Source organism: Phoxinus phoxinus, assembly GCF_949152265.1.
Source record: "Phoxinus phoxinus genome assembly, chromosome: 6".
NCBI classification, from domain to species: domain Eukaryota; kingdom Metazoa; phylum Chordata; class Actinopteri; order Cypriniformes; family Leuciscidae; genus Phoxinus; species Phoxinus phoxinus.
Window position 1 is genome coordinate 33,249,525 of NC_136881.1, and position 23,666 is coordinate 33,273,190.

At 37.1% G+C, this 23,666-nt stretch overlaps 2 protein-coding genes across 2 annotated transcripts; both read left to right on the forward strand.

Annotated features, from left to right (window-relative positions):
* Positions 1–1,262: 1,262 nt before the first annotated feature.
* On the forward strand, positions 1,263–3,203 carry lipt1 (lipoyltransferase 1). The gene has a single exon (XM_079615599.1). It carries the CDS (start codon positions 1,441–1,443, stop codon positions 2,557–2,559), a length of 1,119 nt encoding a protein of 372 aa, XP_079471725.1. The 5' UTR covers positions 1,263–1,440; the 3' UTR covers positions 2,560–3,203.
* Positions 3,204–3,575: 372 nt separating this feature from the next.
* On the forward strand, positions 3,576–23,263 carry eif5b (eukaryotic translation initiation factor 5B). Its single transcript, XM_079615600.1, has 24 exons — positions 3,576–3,749; positions 7,343–7,462; positions 8,553–8,631; positions 8,764–9,418; positions 10,571–10,782; positions 10,861–11,011; positions 11,096–11,188; positions 11,271–11,357; positions 12,061–12,129; positions 12,235–12,545; positions 12,630–12,737; positions 12,813–12,923; positions 13,655–13,722; positions 14,686–14,827; positions 14,903–15,034; positions 16,287–16,469; positions 17,442–17,603; positions 17,713–17,844; positions 18,001–18,132; positions 19,765–19,841; positions 19,922–20,086; positions 20,601–20,739; positions 20,854–21,015; positions 22,093–23,263. Exons 1-24 carry the CDS (start codon positions 3,616–3,618, stop codon positions 22,198–22,200), a joined length of 3,732 nt encoding a protein of 1,243 aa, XP_079471726.1. The 5' UTR covers positions 3,576–3,615; the 3' UTR covers positions 22,201–23,263.
* Positions 23,264–23,666: the final 403 nt, after the last annotated feature.

Here is a 23,666-nt window from a genome sequence, read left to right on the forward strand (position 1 = left end):
GGCTATGAAGATTTTAGGCCATTACTTATTGGCTGCTGGATAATATAAATCCTCTGAGGGAGAGAGAGGGGGAGACATGCAGGGGTGTCAGGCCCTTTGTGTCTGTGTGTGTGAAAAATGACAGTTGGGATTTGAATTTCTGAAAATTCCGCAATGTTAAGTCAATGGGACTTTTTTGGCCGCTTTTTCGTCCGCTGTGCGAACATCGTACACCCGATCGCTTAGAAAAGATATAGCACACCTCTCCTCAATGGGCCGGTCGATTTGACACCTCACTCAGGGGTCTGTGACAAACGGTGCGGGGCGAGTTTCGCGCCAAAAAAGCGGCAGAATAATAAGAATAAGAATAAAAATAAGTATGAGCAATAACACTAATGTTGCTTTGCCTATAGGCAAGCACCATTAATAAGTTTAAATAGGATTTCAGTATGTTGGCTTTCACAAGCCAACTTAATAATAAGTTTAAATAGGATTTCAATAAATTGGCTTTCACAAGCCAACTTAATTAAAAACATTTTCAATAGGCTAGTTCCAATTCTACTTCAGACGTTTTTTTGGTGGAAATACAATACAGCAACAACTTTTGTGATTTTTCCATATCTTATATACTCATTCTTTTGGGGGTTTAATATTGATGAGAATAATCTAATCAAAGCAAGTTTTTGCATAAACCTTTTATTAATTGGAAAGTTTCTATCCATGCATGTAAATATGTATAAAGTAAATCCCGCTTTAACATTTTCAACAAATAGTTAAATTTGTATTTTATACAATCACAATGTCTGTTAAAACATCTAGAATTTGTGTCATGTTTAATATTCTTTCAGAATATGCTTTTATTATTTTTTGTACCCCTTCCCCCTTTTCTTTATCTTTTATTTTTATTTTTTACATTTCTTGAGAAATATTTTTCAATAGTTTAATTAGGCTTCTTTAAATATTTTCACTTGTTGAATATTGAGACATAACTTGTTGTCTGAAAGATTGTTTGTGTGTTATTGTATCCTCTGTTATAAACAAAACTCAAAGAAATACAACCTCCTAAAACATTTGGCCTCTTGAACATTGTGCAACACGCCGCCTGGCTCTAGAAAAACAAGTCAAAATAAAAGTCCGTCACGAATACTTTTTTGTGATTAAATTATTAAGAAATTACCCGAGGAATCGTTTTATATTATTATTGAAATATTTTCATTATTTACTTAACATTATATTTTATATTCTAATTTTGTATTAAATTTTGTCGTGTCTTTTATTATGACTTGCCAGGAGATGTGATCCTGTTGACCCGGTTGTCAATGTTAACTGCAGGCATGGGAATAAGCGGTACGTAAACTGTACAGATTTGTTTGGCACATTGTCTCGAAAGTATTCACAACACATTAGAATCAAATAATCTGTGATGTATTAGAGCCTTACCAACATTTCGAGCGATTAGTGATGATTTTGAGACTGTCAAACAGGGCATGTGTCCTTTCTGGGTCAGCTCGCCTCAAAAGCACTTTGTCCACCTGCTTCGATGAGACGGGAAAAGCTGGTATCATCCTAAAATCTGCGTCTACTGGGATATTTGAGAACCTAGCCTTAGAAGACTGGATTCACGATCACGTTGATCTGCAAAACAGAAGCATATTGTTATTATGGAGAAATTCCCCAGTGGTGGTCATAGGCAGACATCAAAACCCCTGGCAGGAGTGTAACCTTCCCATGTTGAGGCGCTTGGGGATCCCGCTAGCGAGACGTCGCAGTGGAGGTGGGACGGTTTTCCATGATTTTGGGAACATCAACATGACCTTCTTCACCTCCAAGAAGAAATACGACCGTCACAGAAATCTCAAAGTCGTTACCAGTGCATTGAAAGCACTCAGACCCGATCTAGATGTCACTGCAACAGACAGATTTGATATTTTGTTGAATGGGCATTACAAGATATCAGGCACTGCTGCGAAATTAGGCAGAACCTCAGCTTATCATCACTGTACATTGCTGTGTTCTGTTGATCGTTCAATATTGTCCTCAGTTCTGAAGAGTAACACTTCTGAAGTCATCAGGAGCAATGCCACCCCAAGCGTTCCTTCCCCTGTCAAGAACCTTTCGGATGTGGATCCCACTCTTGACTCCGATACTATCATGGAGGCTATTGCTTCCCAGTATAATAATGAATTTGGCTTTGACAGCCAAGTCATCACAGTTGACCCCGCTCATGAAGCTCTCATGCCTGGCATTCATAAGATGTCAAAGGATATTCAAATGTGGGAGTGGATTTATGGCAAAACTCCAAAATTCAGCGTTTGCGCATCTTTAGTGGTAGATGATGTGAATGTTAAGCTTGACATGGACATCAAAAGTGGGATTGTAGAACAATGTGCTGTGGAAATCCCTGAAGACTGGCTTCCTCCAGAGACGGTGAACGAGTTTACATCAACTCTCAATGGCAGCAAATACTGTCCAAATGAAGCTGCAGTGCTGCTGGCGGCGTTCGTGAGGACTCGGTCAATGAGCGCGGGTGTTGCTGGGAAGATTCAGAGATTGTGTGAAGGTGTGCTTTCAGTAATGTGAATAAAAATGAAGTCCGATATAAACATTATGTTGCTTGTTTCAAAAACCATGGACATTCTTTTGAAAGTTGTTTCCTGCACAGTCACACTTTATCCACAAATGCAGAGATTTGAAATGAAAAACACAAATACTGCTATTAATTCTATGATGAAACCACCTAAATAAATTTAAAGAATTGGGCAGAGATTCTAGTACTGCAGATATAATTAGCATATTTTAATTATTTAAACCATTTAGTGTTTGTACATATTAATAGGGCAATAGTATTAGATTAGATGAATATTTAGTTTGAGATATTAATAAAAAATACTATTGTTAAAAGTAATAATATTAATTAAAAAAAATATTAATAAAAACGAACCCCCCCATAAAAAAATTATCTATCCATCCACCCATCCATCCATCCATCTATATATTGTTTGATCTATCTATCCATCCATCCCTATCTATCTATCAATCTATTCACCCATCCATCCATCTATCGATCTATTTTCCACCCATCCCTCCCTATCTATCTTTATCTAACTATCTATCTATCTATCTTATCTATCCATCTATCTATCCACCCACCCATCCATCCCTCCCTCCCTCCCTCCCTATCCATCCATCCATCCATCCATCCAAATAGATTCTCCATATAGATAGATAGACATTTCAAATAGACTTTGAAATTTGTTTTAACAATTATGAATGTTATTTATTTGTTGAAAAAAATGTTTTTTTGACATGTTTTTGCCATAGGTTTGGCTGTTGTTGGTAACATACTTGCCATGCGCGGCGCTCCTGTCGCGTTTGCCTGTTCCTGACGCCAGTTTAGCGCAGATTAGTATGTCATGTAGATGGCCTTTAATTTTATTATTTAAATAAAGTCTTTTTATTTTTGTCTTTTATGCGGTTTGTTTGAGAAAAATGACAAGAACGGCATTATTTTGGAGTCAAAGACCCCGAAATCTCATTAAAATAGCATACATCCGATTCTTTTAATATGTAGCAGAATGAATGGACTATCCAGAAGCGCTAAAGGTCTGCGCTGAGGCCGCCGTGCGCGATTACTCAATGTCAAGTGCGCATGCGCAATACGAGCACGACCAACTTGCGTGGCTAACACCGACTACACTTGCATCGCAACGAGGAGGTTACAGTAATTCACACACAATGGGAAAGAAACAGAAAAATAAGGGAGATGACGGGTAAGTCAGAACACGGGCGAATGCGTAACACGGACTACAGTGAATTACTGTGCTGTTTATAATCTTGACAGGGTAACGTTAATGTTTAAGGAGACACACTGTTAGCCACCTGGCTAGCTTCTGATGGGCATGAGTTCATGTGCCGCTGTAACTAGGCCTGTCTTGATCATTACCATACTGACGCTCTTACCAAAGAGGAATATCATCAGTAGATCACTGACATTCACTAATACAGGTCTAGACACGAGGCTGATTGGGTAATTTATTGTAAGCATTTCTTATTTATCGCGTTTGTGTCTTTAAAATGAGACGCGAGTAGGTTTGACCAGCCCCCCTGAGTCGAGGTCCTCCAGCTGTGAGTGTTAGATTAGATGCACTTCACATGATGTGCTGTCATATCATATCAGACAATGTCCGAGCACAGAAGACACTAGTGTTTAAGGAGAGTGGCCTCTGTGTATTACACGCAGTGTCTGATTCCTCGTCCGACAGTGCAACATCATCCGTTTCCATTGTGCTGCCTTTCGCATTGTCTTCGGTAAAACGCTCTTCTATGGGATGCCATCGATCTTTGTTCATATAGAAACGGTGCTGTGCCTTATTTGAACTCCCTGCGAAATTATTACCCCCTCGTTGAGGCCGCTACCTGGTTGCCTAATCCTGAACCTACCTTGTACCTGGGACTCACTCAGGGGGGTCAGCATCTGAAGGAGGGGGGCCGAATTCGGCACAACAACTGTAACCGTTAGAAATCTCGAGCTGTGGAAATGTTAAAATGCTCGCAGGACTGTGACGGTCTGTCACCAGCTGGATTGGGCTTTCCCACTGAGATCAAGGGGTGTGATTGTGACAATGTTGAAATGGATGGACTGCACCTGTCAATCTTAGACAAGCTTATGATAATTAAAAAAAAATGATTCAGGCTGTATTTAAAATTTTAAGATAAACTTTTTTTGTGTGTGTGCATTTTGTCAGGGTTCCTGCAACATCTGTCTGAACGTTACTTGTCTATACCTATAAGATCATATGTTTTGTAAACATAGTGATCATTTATTGCATATATTTTCACCACAGTTGTGGAATGAGAAATTATTAACACCTCATTGATGATTTGAGTAATTGGTTAAGAGTGATATACTAAATGTGGCATGACAGTTCTTTCAATTTTCACATATATAATTTTAATTGAGTGTATAATTTATTCAATGTATCATTTTAAATGTCATGCAACCTTCAATAATCATAGACATACTGTTTTTGGTTAGAGTAAAGTGATTTTGGTGAATCCAGGGTGAATAATTTGTTTTGATGTTTTTAAACCGGTTCAGAGTGAATTAAATGAATATAAATATATTCATAAATGAATATACTAAAATTTCAATTAATATATATATATATATATTTATAATATAAAACAATTAAAATACATTGTGTGTGTGTGTGTGTGTGTGTGTGTATATATATATATATATAAGCAATACCCTTCAAATGCAGATGTCAGATACTACCATTATAAATATTAAAGGAAAATATGAATACATGTTTATTTTAATGTTATACGCATATATAATAATATTATAATAAATTCTAATATTTCAATATCTGTTAAGTTAATTAGGCTATACCGATTATTTAAACTAAAATAAACACAGTATTATTACAGTAATAATATTTATAATGAATAATAATAATAATTGCTAATATTCCAATATCCCTTGAGTTAATATATATATGCATACATACATAAATTCCTTATATATTATTAGAAATTAATTTATCAAAATCTGAAGTTTGGTAATGATTGTATTTTTTATGTCAGACTCTAATCTTTTATGTTCTTCTGTAATGTAAGCTGTGGATTGTTTCTAGTTTGTTAGGTTGAAATTATTCTTGTGTTTCGCTGTATTACTGGGCAATGTGGGACAGTAGTTTCACCTGCTTTGACCTGTTTTCTCCTTCCGATTTATAGTCGCTTGAAGGTCTAAATTTAGCCGGGTCTGATGCTGAGCAGATTCATGCTCTTCTGGCCTCGCTGGAGGTGGTTAAGTAGATAAGTGCCCTAATGAGTGTGTTAACCTGTGCTAACCATTCAGTGCTGGTTGCTCTGTCATTCCCTGTTCAGTCCCAGATGATGTCATGAGATCCAACCATGAACTATTGCACTTTCAGTTGCATCAAAACAAGATTACCTGTGACTATTACTGACTTTTGAAAAGGCTTTGCATTGCATCAAAGAACTGGTTTGCTAAAACACGTTTTTGAGTTTATTAAACGTCCCCCGATCTCTCCTTCATTCATTCAAGTAATTTGTCCAACTGTCTATTAGCTGGTCTTTCATCATCTGCTCGGTGTTTGCTGAAGGTCAGCAGGTTTATGTACGGGAGAGGGCTCTACCCTGTGATGTGAGGGTGCTAAACGGTGCGTTTTCCCTTTCTGATGCAACAAGCATGCAAGGAGGGCTTTAGACTCCACTATATAAGCAGCAGCACAAGTTCACTTCCTCGTTGCTGTGTTTGACTTGACGGGTAAGGTGCACGTCTTTAGGAGTTTAATATGCTCGGTTTTTGTCAATCTTGTTGTAAATCTTGCTATGTGCTTTCATTGGTTATCTAGAGTGTTTTTTTTGGGGTGTAATATGCATCTGTGCTGCGGTTGTAATGCTGATTGATTGATGAGTTTGTCAGAAATATATTGTCTTCTTACAGCACTGGTCTATAATGGTAGTCTTTTTAGTGAAAGTATGATGTGAAGTCACAGTTTTCCTGGCCAATTGCTAGTTAATCATTTCTGGTGGTCTGCATTTACTCAGAGGTTAATTGTTTTGTTGCACCGTACATGTGTGTTAACCTGATTTCATCAAATATTTTTAATTTTATGTACATTTCTATTCGCTTTCTCATAACATTTCTACATTTATTTAAATGCAAAATATTTTGTTAAATGTACACCATTTAAAGACCCTGTGAAATCTATTCTTGTAGAGATGTTTCCTGTTCAAACTAGGGCTGCATAACGATTAATCGCAACTAATCGTTTGCAAAATAAGTTTTTGTTTACATCATATATGTGTGTGTGTACTGTGTAAAATAATTATGTATTTATAAATACACACACATGCATGTATATATATATTTTTTTACATGTTTATATACATTTTTATATTTAAATATAATTTATATTATATATAATTATAAAAATCTTAATATATAAAAAATTTTTTTTTAAATTATACATGCATGTTTGTGTATTTATATATACAGAATTATTATACACAGTACACACACATATATGATGTAAGCACAAACTTTTATTTGCAAACGATTAGTTGCGATTAATCGTTATGCAGCCCTAGTTCAAACAGGAAGATTACTATTAGGGGGAATCATCTTATTCGTGAAAGTTATAGTTATAGTCCAATGTCCTTGAAGAGGTAAACTGTAAATGTTAAGTGTGTGTGTGCTTGATGATATTTTTTTAGTCAATTTTTAGAAATACGCCACCATGTAGAAGACCTTAAAGTTTAAATACTTGAAAAAAAAACCCCGTCCTCAGTCAAATTGAATGTTTTCTTCATCTTTTTCTGAATTTCATAGTGCCAAAGACGACGGGGTTGACATCGACGCACTTGCGGCAGAGATTGAAGGAGCAGGAGCAGGCAAGGAGCAGAACAAATCAAAGAGCAAGAAAAAGAAAGTAAAGAAAGAAGACTACGAGTAAGTCTTCGTCTCTTTCCTCAAACACTGACACAGTTGATAAGCCTAAAGAGATTTTCCCAGGCTATACAGTTAACCTACTGCTCAAATAGTTTAGGGTCAAGATTTATTTAATATTGTTAAAAGCTTCTGCCATTCTAAACTCATCAGGCATTATAGGAGAAAACTCTGAGCTGTTATCTTGAAAAATTATTGCAAACAATATTTAATAAAAGGGTGCCAATAATTGTGGCCAATGTGTTTTGGAGAAAAGCATTTATTTCATAATGTGATTTACCTCCTACTTTCAATTCTTTTACTTCAAAGAAAGGTTAGATTTTCTTTTTGCGAATTCTTTGAATGAAAAATCTAAAGAATTAACAGTGCAGATTTATTTTTACAGCCATCTTTGATCATATTAACCAGGGGTGCCAATAATTCTGACCACAACTGTACGAACCCTGAGATGAATAATGTAAAAACATTCAATTATTTCTGCCACAATACCATGATTACAGTTAGCATTGCTACATTAATCCATGGTGAATGTTAGTGATTTTATAGACTGTAAAAACTTCTATAACTTTCCACGTCAGCACTGTATGATCTGATATTTATGGTTTATAACAAAGAATTCTGCGCAGATTTTGAATGCTTCTCACTACATCTCTGCGGAGAATTCAAACACTTTCTCACTTGATCTGAACTGATAAACTCTCCGCGCTGCACAGCTCAAACGAGAAGGTTTCGTTCTGCTTTCCTTTCATTTGCCGTTTGATGTTTTTCATATGCAACAGAAATGGAAGCTCTTATCAGTTGGGCAACTCGCACCGGGAAGAAAAGTTTCCAAAATGTCAGTCTGGAGCCCCGCCACATCCTTACTCCAGTCTTCTGTGTCACATGATCCTTTAGAAATCATTCTAATATGCTGATTTTCTGCTCAAGAAACACTATCAGAGTTAAACGGTTGTCTTTTGGAACATTATAAATGTCTTTACTGTCACTAATCAGTTTAATATGTGACTAAAATGCTGAATAAAAGTATTCATTTACATGGAAATATCAGTAGTGTAAATGTTTGGAAATGACTGATTACCTTTTTTTATTGCAGTGAGGATGAAATCCAGAAAGAACTAGAGAGGCTGTCAGTAGAAGAGAAAGCAGGAAAACCAGAAAAAGAAACGGCAAAGGTATTCTTTAATAACACACACCGATAAACACGTTCAACACACATCTTCTTTCCTCCCTCGTCTAATAGTGCAGATACTATAAGTAGAGTCATTTGCCATTGAAAGCAATTCCTGCGTGTGTTTCCCTCTTAGAAATCCGATTCAGTAGACGAGCCTGAACCTGAGCCCACCTTGACGAAAGCAGACAAGAAGAAGGCCAAGAAGGGTAAGAAGGCGAATCTGGAGGATGAGGAAGGTGATGAAGATCAGGGTCAGAACAACATGGAAAACGAGCACAGGACGAAAGATACAAAGACGGTTCCGGCTCCCGCTCCTGCTGGTCCTGCTTCAGACTCTGAGGACGAGGGCTCGCAGTCACGACAGAAACCCAAGGCTAAAAAGAAAGCCGGGCGAAAGGGCGCGTCTGACTCGGAGGAGGATGATGATGAAGATGGCGGTGCGAAGAAGGGCGGAGGAGCGGCCGACAATGACGAATCGGATGATGACTCTCAAACCTCAAGCAAGAAGAAGAAAGGTAAAGGCAGACCCAAAGCAGAGAGTGAGGAAGACGAAAGAGAAGACCCGTCCTTCAAGATGAAGACAGCTGCGCAGAAGAAAGCCGAGAAAAAAGAGAGGGATAAGAAGAAGAAAGAGGAGGAGAGGGCCAAGCTGAGGGCTAAGAGAGAAAAAGAGGAAGAGGCGTCAAAAAAGGATGAAGGGAAACCGGTCACCACACCTTCAACAGAGAGCAAGACGTTAGAGACAGCGGCTTCAGTGGAGCAGGATGAAGCTGATGTCCAAGGAGAAGGTCAGATTTTCCATAGTACATTGTCCACTCAGAAGTGCTTCTATATGTGTATTATAATATATTCTGTATATATAAGATATTCAAGTGTTCAGATATTTTCTTTTTTTTTTATTACTTTTTTTCTCAGTGATAACATTTATTAAATGCGCAATGCAGGATTTAAAATACAGTAAAAAATATTTGTATTACACACACTACTGTTCAATAGGTTTGGGGTCAGTAATGTATATATTTTTTTGAAAGTCGTCTCTTTTGCACACCAAGGCTGTAATATTGTGAAATATTATTACAAAAATACAGTAATATTGCCAAATGTTTATTACAATTTCAAATAACTTTGTTTTATTTGAATATATTTTATCATCATTCTAAGATGCTGATTTGGTGCTCACTGCTCAAGAAACATTTCTTATTATTATCAATTGTTGAAAACCGTTATTGCTGCTTATTTTACTTTTTTGCATTTTTTCAGGATTCTTTTAAAAATAGAAAGTTCAAAAGAACAGCATTTATTTGAAATAATAATGATCTTTTGTAACATTATCCCCCGGTTTCACAGACAAGTCTTAAGCTAGTCCCAGACTAAAATGCATTTTTGAGCTGTTTTAACTGAAAGCAACTTGCACGGATATATCTTAAAATATGTCACTGCCATTGTTTTGTCTCAAGATGCACAGCAGTATTTTTTTCCCAAAGGCATGTTTATAAAAAACACTTAAATGTCCTAGTTAAACTAAAGCCTAATTCTGGCTTAATCTAAGCCCTGTCTGTGAAACCGGGCCTATATGTCTTTAGCTGTCAATTTTGATCTATTTAATGCACCCTTGCCGAATACAATAATTTATTTAAAAAAAAATCGTACTGAACCCAAATTATTGAAGTTTAATATATAGCCATTTTTGCTACTGAAGTTTAAATCAAACTCTATTAAAGATAAATTGTCAAAACATGCTCTATAGGAAACTTTTAAAAAGATGATGAAAGCCATCATGATTGTGAAAGTCCTAAGATTTAAGATCATAAATTAGTTAATAACGTCTGAGCCACACTGGTTGATCTCAAATATGCTCATCTGGGTTATTTCAAGCCTACATGATTACAGTTTTTTTTATTCTCCAACTAATTTCCCCCTCTTCCTCTGCTTTTCTACAGAGGAGGCTGAGGGTGATAAAAAGAAAAAGGACAAGAAGAAGAAGAAAGGCGAAAAGGAGGAGAAAGACAAGAAAAAGGGTCCCAGCAAAGCGACGGTGAAAGCCATGCAGGAGGCCCTGGCCAAAATGAAGGAAGAGGAGGAACGAATCAAAAGAGAGGAGGAGGAGAAACAGAAGCTGATGGAGGAGATGGAGGCTCAGAGACTGGAGCAGGTCAGTGGAAAGACACGGCCACTCAAGATCATGCTGTCATGATTCTGGTTCCTTCAACTCTGAAACCTTCATCCACAGGAGCGTCTAGAGACCGAGAGGAAGGAGAAGAAGAAGCAAAAGGAAAAGGAGAGAAAGGAGAGACTAAAGAAGGAGGGAAAACTGCTCACCAAGGCCCAGAAAGAGGCTCGAGCCAGAGCAGAAGCCACACTGCGAGCACTGCAGGCTCAGGGTGAGAACATGACTGATAGTGCTTATGGGGAAGTTATGATGATAGTTTTTTTTTTACCTGGTGGTGTCGTTGGCTTCCTTTCAGGTATTGAAGTGCCATCCAAAGATGCAATGCCAAAGAAGAAGCCGGTTTACTCAGACAAGAGAAAAAAGAAGCCAACAGCACAAACTCCTGAAGGTTAGATCCTGACTTGCTCCCTGCTGTAATCAAAGATGGTTAAATGTCCTAAGATTTTTTTTTTGTTGTTGGCTTATATTAGAAACATCAGAAGTGACAGCACCTACACCAGAGGCTCCTAAGCCAATCACAACAGAGATGGAAGTAGACAAGCCTGATGCGGAGCCAGGTAACGACCAATCACAGCCAGCTCTGCTAGTTTTACTCGGGTTTAATATGAAAAGTAATAAGCTTGACTTTGATTTCTCAAATGTAGGGCCCTTTAAAATCTGTTTATTATTTCCCCTAAATTCTGTTTTCTGTTTATTTTATTTGAATGGTTTAACTGTGTTTTAGTCATTAAACGGCATGTTTGATCAATTGAAATAGGAAATGTAACATTTGAATCCGTCTTTTAAATGTAATTTACAATAAATCATAGCATTTTTATTTCTGTCAGGTCTGCACAACAAAACGAAAATATAAATTAAAACTTAAAAATCTTGTTTTTGTTATTCCTCAATTGAAAAAAAAAAGAAGTAATCATCTAAAATCAATGTTGTTGTTATTATTATTATTACTACTAGTACTATTTTGAGAAGTACATTTTAGTAAGAGTAATATATTTCTATCGCAATTTCATGTTAACCATATTTTCATTTTTTTTCATTCTGTCCTTTAAGTTTTTGACATGCAGATAGCAATTTTTGTGGTTTAATAACTACTGACACTATTCCATATCGCAATTTGAATATGATTCATTTTACAGCCCTTCTCTTGAGTTATTAATCCAAAATTTGCTAAATTCCGTGACAGTAAAATTGACTGTTCATAAATGTATGCCTGTAAGGAAGTATGATGGCTTCTTAAAATTGTAATTTTCATTGTTACAGTTAAGGAGCCAAAGGCAGAGGCTGCTGATCTGGACGACTGGGAGGCCATGGCCAGCGATGAGGAGAAAGGTGGGGTTAAAGCGACCTGTCCAACAGATGCATATCTTTTAAAATCAAAGTCATTTCGTGGTAGTTTTCCACGGACCCTGATTAATTTGACATTTGTGCACGCAGAGATGAAGAAGGTTCACATCGAGGTGAAGGAACCCACTACAGCTACACAAAAACCTGCCGAAGACAAGGAGGATGGCAGTGAGGAAGAAGAGGATGATGAAGAGGAGGATGATGATGAGGAGGAGGAAGAAGAAGAGGGTGAAGGAGAGGAAGAGAGCGAGGATGAGGAGGACAACAAAGACCGCAGCAGCAAGACGACCACAAACAAAGCAAGAAAAGAGCCGAGCTCAGAGTCGAGCAGCGAGAGCGACTCGGATGATGACCGAAGCAAAGAGGAGAGACTTTACGACAAGGCCAAGAGGCGCATCGAGGTACAGATACTCAGTGTGTTGTACAGATATACGCACATTTTAGTCAGTGGAGTTGAAATCAATCATGTTTTCCTTTGTGTGCAGAAACGAAGGCAGGAAAACATAAAGAACATTAATTTGGACAAGCTCCGATCTCCTGTGGTTTGTGTACTGGGTCATGTGGACACAGGGAAGACCAAAATCCTGGATAAGGTGCGTTTTAAAGTGACTGATGTGGACTTGTGTGGTTTTTGTGTGTTTATTATTGTCTTCTTCTCTGTCCATCAGCTGAGACACACACATGTTCAGGATGGTGAGGCTGGTGGTATCACACAGCAGATCGGAGCCACAAATGTGCCCCTGGACACCATATTAGAGCAAACCAAGATGGTGAAAAATGTGAGTATCTTTATGAAACGCACATTCTCTCACTCAGTTTCCCCCCTCTTTTTTAAGACGTGTTTCAGGGTCTGTACAGTCATAGCATGTAGGTTAGATGGGTAAATGAATCCACACACAATATTAGATCAAATCAGTAATTTGAAAACGGTGTGTGTGATTCAGCTGTACCGTGTTTGCTCTCTAAGAGATTAAGCCGCCTCGAAAAAAGCTCAGTCTCAAAAGCCAGTGTCAAATTGAGTTATTTTCGTGGCATATTGCGCTTAAACGCCCTAATACACAAAAAAAATGGTCAAAATGCATGTCTTTGTGAAAACAAAATCAGATTTGTCTTAAGTGAATGTAAAAAGTTAAGAAATATATGCATGTATACCAGAATGCTTGCTTGGTCTTAAAGTGACAGCAGTCTAAATAAGGGGGGACATTACAATACTCAGGATTCGGGCATTCAGGCACGTGACGTTATGTTATCTGTGTGGAGTAACATCTGGGACAGTTGCACGCAGTTTGTTCTTATTATTAAAACAAATAGAAAGCAAACCAATAGCATTAATAGTCATTAATTTTAGTTCAGATGTACTATGATAAATTTGAACATTGATTTGTATTCTTATTTTACATTGTGTACGTAGACTTTCATGGAACATTAGGTCATGAATATTGCCTCAAAAGTCATGGAAATGTATTGGTAAAGATGTGTGTGAACCCTGGTGTTTGTGTGTTTTTATCAGTTTGAGATGGAGAGTGTGAAGATTCCTGGCATGCTCATTATTGACACACCTGGACACGAGTCTTTCAGGTACACACTCTAGTGTGTGTGTGTGTGTGTGTGTGTGTGTGTGTGTGTGTGTGTGTGTGTGTGTGTGTGTGTGTGTGTGTGTGTGTGTGTGTGTGTGTGTGTGTGTGTGTGTGTGTGTGTGTGTGTGTGTGTGTGTGTGTGTGTGTGTGTGTGTGTGTGTGTGTGTGTGTGTGTGTGTGTGTGTGTGTGTGTGTGTGTAATAAATAAAATTAATACTTTTATTCCTCAAGGATCCCTTAAATGTATAAAATTGATAGTAAAGAGATTTTAAATGTTTCTATTTCAAATAAATGCTGTTTCTTTTGAAAGTTATGTACTTCAAAGAATACTGAAAATAATAATTGTTTCCTCAAAAATATTTAGCAGCATAATTGTAAATGTTTCTTGAGCAGCAAATCAGCATATTAGAATGATTTCTAAAGGATCATGTGACACTGAAGACTGGAGTGATGATGCTGAAAATTTGCCATCACAGAAATAAAATTACATTTAAAAAAAAAATGTTTTTTAAAAATGTAAAAATTCAAATAAAAAAGTTATTTTACATTGTAATAAATTGTTTCACTGTATTTTTTTATATATAGATTGTTTAGTTTTCTGATAAGGCTTAAACTTCAACCAACGTGAGGTCCAAAAAGTATGGTATACATTTAAATATACAGAAATCAGTGGAAACAAAATAATATAAGAAATATCAGACAAATATCCCTGATACGTAAAATACAAGGAGGGTAATCAAGTCATAAAATCACTTTTGTTACATCATGAGTTTTACAGTATTTTTATTCCGATTAATAAATTCAACCTTTGTGAATATAAGAGACTTACAAAAAATGTTTTACCAATCCCAAACTTTTGAATGGTTGTGTATGTTTGTATTTAAATAATATATTATTTATTTTATTTTTAGACTCTAGTTTTATAGTATTTGTATGTTTAATGGCACTCTCCTCCACCCTTCAGTAATCTGAGGAACAGGGGTAGTTCTCTGTGTGACATCGCCATCCTGGTGGTGGATATCATGCACGGTTTAGAGCCACAGACACTCGAGTCCATCAACCTGCTGAAGGAGAAGAAATGCCCCTTCATAGTAGCGCTTAACAAGGTACCAGATAGTGCCTACTGAATGCTCATACTGATCATTACAACAAGTATTTGAATACGAATGTTTCTTTGTCAGATCGACCGTCTGTATGACTGGAAAAAGAGTCCAGAAACAGACGTGGTGGCCACACTGAAGAAACAGAAGAAGAACACCAAGGATGAGTTTGATGAGAGGGCTAAAGCTGTCATCGTAGAGTTCGCGCAGCAGGTCTGTTGTCTCTATCGTTTTCTTTTTGTATAGTCCTATATACCTTTCTTCTTAAAGGGTCATGAAACCCCCCTCTTTCTGCTCAAGTCTAGCTCACAATCTTTTTGAAAAATGCAACTTAAATGGGTGTGGATGGCTGTGAGAATAAGGGAGGGGAGTGGGTGTAGTGTGGCACGGCAGGGGAGAGGAGAGGTGAGGGGGGGATAACTGTCATCGGCCAGTACAATGAAATACACTTTCAAAAGTAGGCTAACTGAATGCCCTGCTACATATATTAGCCTACAGTAATCATAATTCTATTCAAAACATATGAATGTATAATTATAATGTCATTATAAAATATATATTTGTTTATACACTATAAATGCATAGCCTATATTTTAAAATAATACATTTTCCGCTTAAAAAAACGTTCCGTACATAGCCTACGCACCCCCTGATCCCCATAATAAAGATGGACAGTGACATAGAAATTTGGCAAATAAAACGGTCAGGGTAACATTTCAGACAGACACACACACACACACCTCTGCTCTGAGGGATAGAAAAGTCACCGGGACTTGGTAGCCTACCGCATCACTTGCAAGACGCAACCTGCATTGGTGAAAAAGGCTGAAGTCCACCATTCTCGAAGCTCTCTCGATAAAAATGCTTGCTACACACACATAGTTGATAGTTTAGATTTGTCCGTGGTTTATGGCCAACCAACCGCCCGGAGCCAGAGTCCAGCCCTGGCAACATTGCAGGGAAACATATGCAACGTACTGGAACTTTTGCAGCACGAAAACAAACACTTGCGTCCCGTGATTGCCTCTCTTGTCTATTAGCCTACGCGATATCACAGTTTGACATGTCTGTCATTGGAAAGATCCACGTGGTGTCATGAATAATTAAGAGACAGTGTCTTCTCATAGGATATGAAAAGTCTCATTAATAATTATGAGACACCGATGAGTCATCAAAGTACTACAGTGCTCTGCTCTGGACACAATGAAGATTTTAAACCCCGAAGATGAAAATAGCGGAAAAAAAAATCAGATTTAACCATTTTCCCCCACTATTAAATCTAACAGATGCTAACATTGTCTTCAATGGTGTTAAACACACATACCTCCGTTAAAATCTCAGAAAATTTAATTCAGGGTTTCATGACCCTTTAATGTTGTTTGCAAATGCTGTTTCTTGTTGACTTTAACATGTATAAGAAGTGAGCTTAACTTCAATGTTGTCTTGTGTGTCTTTCAATCTTCAGGGTCTTAATGCCGCCCTGTTCTACGAGAACAAAGATCCTCGTACGTTTGTGTCCCTGGTTCCCACCTCGGCCCACTCGGGTGACGGGATGGGGAACCTCATCGCCCTGCTGGTTGAGCTCACTCAAACCATGCTGGCCCGCCGACTGGCTCACTGTGACGAACTTCGGGCACAGGTCATGGAGGTAAGCGGCTTTAATGAGTTGATTATGACATTACATTTAGATTTGACCACATTGCAACGACTTTCCTTTTACACGTTTTTTGCTGCATTGAGCATTATAACCAATCACACATTTCTGTTGAGTATATGAATTCAATGGCCAATCAGAGGCATTTAGATTAGTCAATGCTGAAAATGCCAGAGCTTTGTTCGGTGTGCGCCCTTAATAACTGCATCCTATATTGTGAATAAACAACTAAGTGCAGATACGATGCAAGTACATTCATTCTGCAGTGTAGACCGCTTGAAATCACGGACCGCTTCAGTGATAAAGATGTTCTTTGCTTGCTTTCTGTATATAATTTATTCCAAATTTGACTAGCTATTTTGTTTTTTATGCTACTAAAATCACCAATGTGAAGTCTTTAGCTTGTTTTGTCTGTGTAGCCAGAATATGATGTGCCTTTCCCCAAACACAAAACTTTTTAAAATATATTTTATTTCTTATTATGATTGACAACAATGATTTTTGTCATAATATTGTAATCGCTGTCCAGTGTCCACTACAGACCAATGGTAGTTTGAAGGAGTTTACCCCTCAAACTTTTTTCAGAACGTTCAGACTGCTGAAATGAACTCCAAACAAACATTTGTTTTTTGGCCTGATTTTATTTTAAATGATGTCACACCAGTCCGTTTTTTGATTTCGCTTGTAGAATCTGATGCAGCTTCTGTTCCTCCTTTGCAGTGTAAAGATGTTTTTTGTTGATGTTGATCATTTTATTGGTAACTGTCTATACTATAGTATTCCGATTGATTTTAAGTAATTGTGTTGTCTTGTGTTAAATATGTAAATTTAACCAAGTACCTAAACATTGCCCTTATAAAGAAAAAAAGCTAATATTTGCCCCTTATTGGAAAAGTTGATTTTTGTCTCTTGTACTTTTTTTTCAAGCTGTAATATAACCTCTGCGGTCCATTTCCTATATCTTAGGTAAAGGCTCTGCCTGGCATGGGTACGACGATAGACGTGATCCTGATCAATGGTTGTCTGCGGGAGGGCGATACCATTATCGTCCCTGGTGTGGATGGACCAATCGTCTCTCAGATCAGAGGGTTGCTCCTCCCTCCACCCCTGAAAGAGCTCCGAGTGAAGGTCTCATGTCCAGTTATATATTTAATTCGCCATATCCGTTATGTTGCGATTGAGCTCTGAGCTTGTCTCACTTGATCACATGCTAAATGTTTCTTCTCTCTGTGTACAGAATCCGTATGAGAAGCATAAAGAAGTGTCCACGGCTCAGGGAGTGAAGATCCTGGGGAAAGATCTGGAGAAGACGCTGGCAGGTCTGCCTCTCCTCGTCGCTCATAAAGAGGATGAAGTTCCAGTCCTGAGGGTAACCATGTTCTTCTACAAACCAATCAGCTGTGTCCCTTTAAGAACATGCTGCATTTTTTTTTCTTTCCTCTCTTTTCTCGCACATAGAATAATCAAGTCAGTAATAACTGTTAATCGAATTGCTACATTGCAACCTGATGTTTGCTCTTTGTAGGACGAGTTGATCCGGGAGCTGAAACAGACTCTGAATGCCATAAAGCTGGAGGAGAAGGGTGTGTATGTGCAGGCCTCCACGCTCGGCTCTCTGGAGGCTCTACTGGAGTACTTGCGTACATCCAAAGTGCCTGTAAGTCTTCAAACACCTCACACACTCTCGTAAAACCCTTTTTATAAATCTGTTATTGAAGAACTTGCTTGGATTTATTATGGTTTTGCGATGCATGTTGTATCTAAGCTCTTTCAAAACCAAGCAAGCTGCCTACATAAGCAGTTGCCTTCTAAGGCCACATCCTGTCTGTCGTGGCAGTGTGTTTGAGTGAGTTAGTGCGCCCTAAATTGTCGGCAACTCTGTGTGACGCACAAATCTCTCTTCTCACGTGAAGCACGTGAAAGATTCCAGATTTGCTATTGATTCTAGTCGAGTTTGATGGGAACATCTTACTCTAATGAGCAATACATGGTGCACAAATATTGGTCAAAGTAGTCAAGTTTTAATTAGATTATATATAATGTACTTCAGTATATAAAGTATTAAATGCAAATATGTTTATAATCAGCATTTCTCTCATCTTGGCTGCCATCTTAAAGTATTCTTTTTAGGGCTATCACCATGATTAAAGTACTCTATTTAAAAAAAATTATTGATTGCAATTTATCTGTTTCGATTAACCTGTGTGGTGACCAATCAGGTCCTCCCTTGAAATCGGGTCTCTGTTAGGACTCCAAGCGATACTCTCTTTATCGCCTTATTACAATTCCTACAAAATCACGTTATGATAAATGCTGTTTGAACTGTTCTAAAGACCATTAATGTCTGTATTAGCCTATGTACTAGAATAGCATACAGATACCCGATTAGCCTGATAGCTTAGATTATACACGCGTTTGCACTTACCCTACACGTATTCACAGTCATCTTTAATATTACGTGTTGATTTAAGTGGACCTAATTCCAAGGACAGGAATCCATGAACGGCGTTATAAGACAGTTTATATATTATATATAAAGTACGATATATTGAAACCATTTAAAAATCATAGCATAGCGCTACTGTGAAATCACAAAGTATGCGATTCAATTAAATAAGTATATGCACTGCGGGTTTTGGTGAAGCGCTATGCTTTAACTATTTACATATGTGCAGGTTACGTGTATCTCAGATCGGCTCCGTTCACTGTAAAAGCTGCTCCACACGAACTCAGTCTCTGCATGTGCTGTTTGTTTGGGTTTCCAATAACGTGCGTTTGGGAACGTATATTAAGTCTTAAGTCCCAGAATAACATTCATCTGGGAACACAACGTGCGCTATTTCACCAGATTTGTAACATAAACCTATCAAATACATCAAAATATTTCTAAATATATGACAACAATCACAATCAGTTGGCGCCCTCTGCAGAAATTTGATCAAATAAAGGGAATATACATAAGTTGATTGTTTATAATATTATGTATATTACATTATGTATTTTAACAGTTAAAACCATATGATTACTTGATTGTGATACTTTATTTGAACCAATAATTATTGCCTTATTGTATATGTATTTCAAGTCATTTTACACGTTATTAGGTCTATTTGTATTACCACCCAAAAAATTATAAAGTTACTCGATTAATCGTCAAAATATCAACCGATTACTTGATTACCAACATAATCATTGTTTGTGTTTTCTCCGTTGAGCTTGATAAAGTGTAATTGAGCTGTAGTGTTTCAGTTGTTTGCATCTCCACTTAGATTCTCTTTCTGTCCTTCAGTATGCTGGCATCAACATCGGTCCCGTCCACAAGAAAGACGTCATGAAAGCTTCTACTATGTTGGAGCACGATCAACAGTATGTATTCTGAGTAATGCATAATTTATCTCCTGTTATGAGATTATATCATGCTAATCATTCTCTCTTACTTTCTGTAGGTATGCAGTGATCCTGGCGTTTGATGTGAAAATAGAGCGAGATTCTCAGGAGATGGCCGACAGTCTCGGCGTGCGCATTTTCAGCGCCGAGATCATCTACCATCTGTTTGACGCCTTCACCAAATACAGAGAAGACTACAAGAAACAGAAACAGGATGAGTTCAAGTGCGTTATCTACTGCCCTCATCCTCACCCTATTTACATTTCAAAAGTTAATATTTTAGTTCATACTAACAAGTAATACTTTTATTTAGCACGAGTGCATTAAATTGATAAATAGTGGCATTTATAATGTTACAAAAGATTTCTGTTTCAAATAAATGCTGTGTACTGCATAATATTTTTGTGGAAACTGGTATTTTTTCACAATTCCTTGTTGAATAGAAATAGACCGTTTCCACAAAAGTATTATGCAGTAACATTAATTTTCACAAAAAATGTTTCTTAAGCAACAAATCCGCATATTAGAATGATTTCTGAAGGATCATGTGACACTTTTTTCACAATATTGCCATTTACACAGCCTTGGCGAGCAAAATAGATTTATAGCCCATAGTAGTGTACGTTTTAACATTAACTCCTCACATTAAAGGCTGTGTCAAAGTTGTTACTTTGAAGAACAGATCATTTTTCCTGAATGTTTGCCGTCTGAATATTTGAAAGTATCTCTCTTTTTCAGACAACTAGCCGTGTTTCCCTGTAAGCTGCGTATATTGCCCCAGTTCATCTTCAACTCCAGAGATCCCATCGTCATGGGCGTCATTGTGGACGCCGGGGTTCTGAGAACAGGCACTCCGGTGTGTGTGCCCACCAAAGGGGTGAGACATTTAGACCGTTTACACATTATATGCTCACTTTCCTCTACTGTCTTTTTTTTTATTTTATAAAATATGTAGTGCTATTGTTTGCATAATTTTTTCTCTCCTTCTCAGTTTGTAGACATTGGCATTGTGACCGGTATTGAAATAAATCACAAAACTGTCGACATCGCTAAGAAAGGACAGGAGATCTGTGTGAAAATAGAACCGATTCCTGGAGAATCACCCAAGATGTACGGCCGACACTTTGAGGCTGTAGACCTCATTGTTAGCAAGGTAAGCTCTCTCCTACATCCTGAAATAAAGCCACTGGAGTTCATGTGATGCCAAGACATAGTGTTGTTTTTGTTGACCCTTTTCCCGCCAGCGTTAAAAAAAAAGAAAAAGTTGCCAGCCACCGCCAGCGTTTTTGATCATTTTCACAATTTCATGGCCTCCAGTATATTTGTTCCAAGACAAAATTAGAAGCCTTTAAAATGGTATAATAGGAAAATGAAAACGGATTATATAAAAGTTTATTCAAAATATGAATAAATACTATAATAGTAGGGCTGTAACCGATTAATTGCGATTAATCGCATCCAAAATAAAAGTTTGTGTTTACATAATATATATGTGTGTGTATTGTGTATAATTATTTTGTATATATAAGTACACACACATGCATGGCTATCGTGCCGACTATTCTGGGCTCAACAACGACGACGCAAACTGTAAGTAATGTGTTTAAAACTTTAAACTACTTTTTAAATACGCTGAATCCACAAATGTTCTGGCTGGGGGCGTTAATAATTGATGCATAGGCACTAACGTTAGCCAATCATAACAGGGGGCGTTAACACTGAACTCTTAAAGGGGAAACACCCCCAAAACAGACTGTTTGAATCAGAGGATGAGAAACAGGGTGGGAAAAGGTCATAAATCACTACATTTTAAAAGTTTTTTGTAAAAAAAACTATAGTAATACTATATTTGCACCTAAGGGAACATAAATAAATAAAAAATAAAAAAAACATGTCATGACCCCTTTAAGAAAAAGGTGTTATTTATATATAAAATAGTTATATTTATATATAATATAAATTATATAAAAATATATATGCAGTATATAAATGCAAATATTTCTCAAATATATACATGCATGTGTGTGTATTTATATATACAAAATAATTATACACAATACACACATATATTATGTAAACACAAACTTTTATTTTGGATGCGATTAATCGTTTATAGCCCTATATAATAGTATACAAATATTACTAAAATAGTGACTGTATTCAATCTGCTGCCCCCTTAAACGTGATTGGTATTGATTATCTGATGCACATTTGTTCCTGTGTCTTGTAGATCACCCGTCAGTCAATCGACACTCTGAAGAACTGGTTCAGAGACGAGATGCAGAAATCAGACTGGCAGTTAATCATGGAACTGAAGAAAACCTTTGAAATCATCTGAACACACAAGCGACCGACTGATTCTAGATCTCAAACGACCCCCGTGCACACATACAAACACTATACGTTGTACACTCCTAAAGGTCACGTGATTATGGAGTCATCAGTGTTGCTCATACATTTAAGGACATTCGTACTCAGACACTCAGCCTTGCACAGTCCCGTATCGAGGACTTGATCCTCGTGTGTGCATGGGAAAAAACTCACACCACTACCCTTTTCCTCCAGCTGTTTTTGCGTGGTGGGGAGTGTTGGAGACCAGAAAAAAAAAAAGATGGAGAAAAAAAAAAAAAGCAAGGAAAAAAATGTTTTTCTGTGAGAAACTGAAACTATTACCACTGTTTTAAACAGTGACAAATGTTAGGAAATGTTAGACAACCTTTACAATTATTCCAAATGTGCCTGTTCTCTCTGATCAAATTTTTTTTTTTTCATTTCATGGTTTTCACCATCTCAAAGTTCACTGTATGGCTGGATTAAACTTGAGCTGCTGATTTGGGCCTGAGGTCTGACCTTAGGTTTAGGCTGAGGTTTAAATCGAAAGGTATAAGTTGAAGACCGTGTGGCTTTCGTGAATGACTGCTGGAGATTACACCAGGATTTTAGATACATATATAAAAGACAGTCACCTTATCAGTATTTTCATTTTGCCCTGCTTTTTCCATTCCTTTTTGGAGTACAGTTCTTAAACGGACCTTTTTAAAACGATCCCCCTCCAGCCAGAGATGGACTCTCTCCTCCTCTCCCTCTCATGGGTGTGTGAACTTGAATGAAAGGCTCTTCCCTTAATCAGTTTGAATATGTCATTTCAGAGATTGATATGTGAAAAACAACAACAATAAAGAGAAGGCCTATTTATAGACATTGTTGTCCTTTTGTTTTGCTTTTGGTGATAATGAATGCACAGGTGAAGCTTACAAAATGGATATTAGATTATATTTTGCTTAATGGAAAAAGAGCCCTTTTTCTGAGGACAACAAAGATTTGTGACAATTCCCCCCCCCAAAATGTCAATAACCAGCTGTAATGTTGAAAAGGTGAAATAAAAATAAGTGTACATCATGATAGTGTTTGTTGTAGGCTTTTTAATTTATACTTGCATTATTTATTATATATATATATTTTTTTTTTTTTTTTTTTCAGTCACTTCATTACAGCACATAGAATGTTTTGTATTATTAACCCTCTGGTACAATGAAATGGTTGTATTATATTTTAGTATGATAATGTTTTTTTATTTAATGGTACTAAATTATATTTATGCAGTAGTTATAATACATTTATTCACTTTGAGCATGGACCCTAGAAATGAAATTTCCTAAACTAAGTCTTGAATCCAATTTGGTCTCTTTTTAAAGACGACACGTAGCAGATTATTGCTAAAGTTTAAAAAAAAGTGAACTTGGAAAAAAGTTATAGGCCCACTTTAAAATTTTATATGAAATGTTTATAGGCTATTATTTAGAT

Bases quoted from the DNA above. Each gene is read 5' to 3' on its own strand.
- lipt1 (XM_079615599.1), top strand. From the start codon at position 1,441: ATGATTTTGAGACTGTCAAACAGGGCATGTGTCCTTTCTGGGTCAGCT.
- eif5b (XM_079615600.1), top strand. From the start codon at position 3,616: ATGTCAAGTGCGCATGCGCAATACGAGCACGACCAACTTGCGTGGCTA. The intron at 11,012-11,095 runs GTGAGAACATGA...GCTTCCTTTCAG, and splicing joins GCGAGCACTGCAGGCTCAGG to GTATTGAAGTGCCATCCAAA. The intron at 13,723-14,685 runs GTACACACTCTA...TCCACCCTTCAG, and splicing joins CCTGGACACGAGTCTTTCAG to TAATCTGAGGAACAGGGGTA.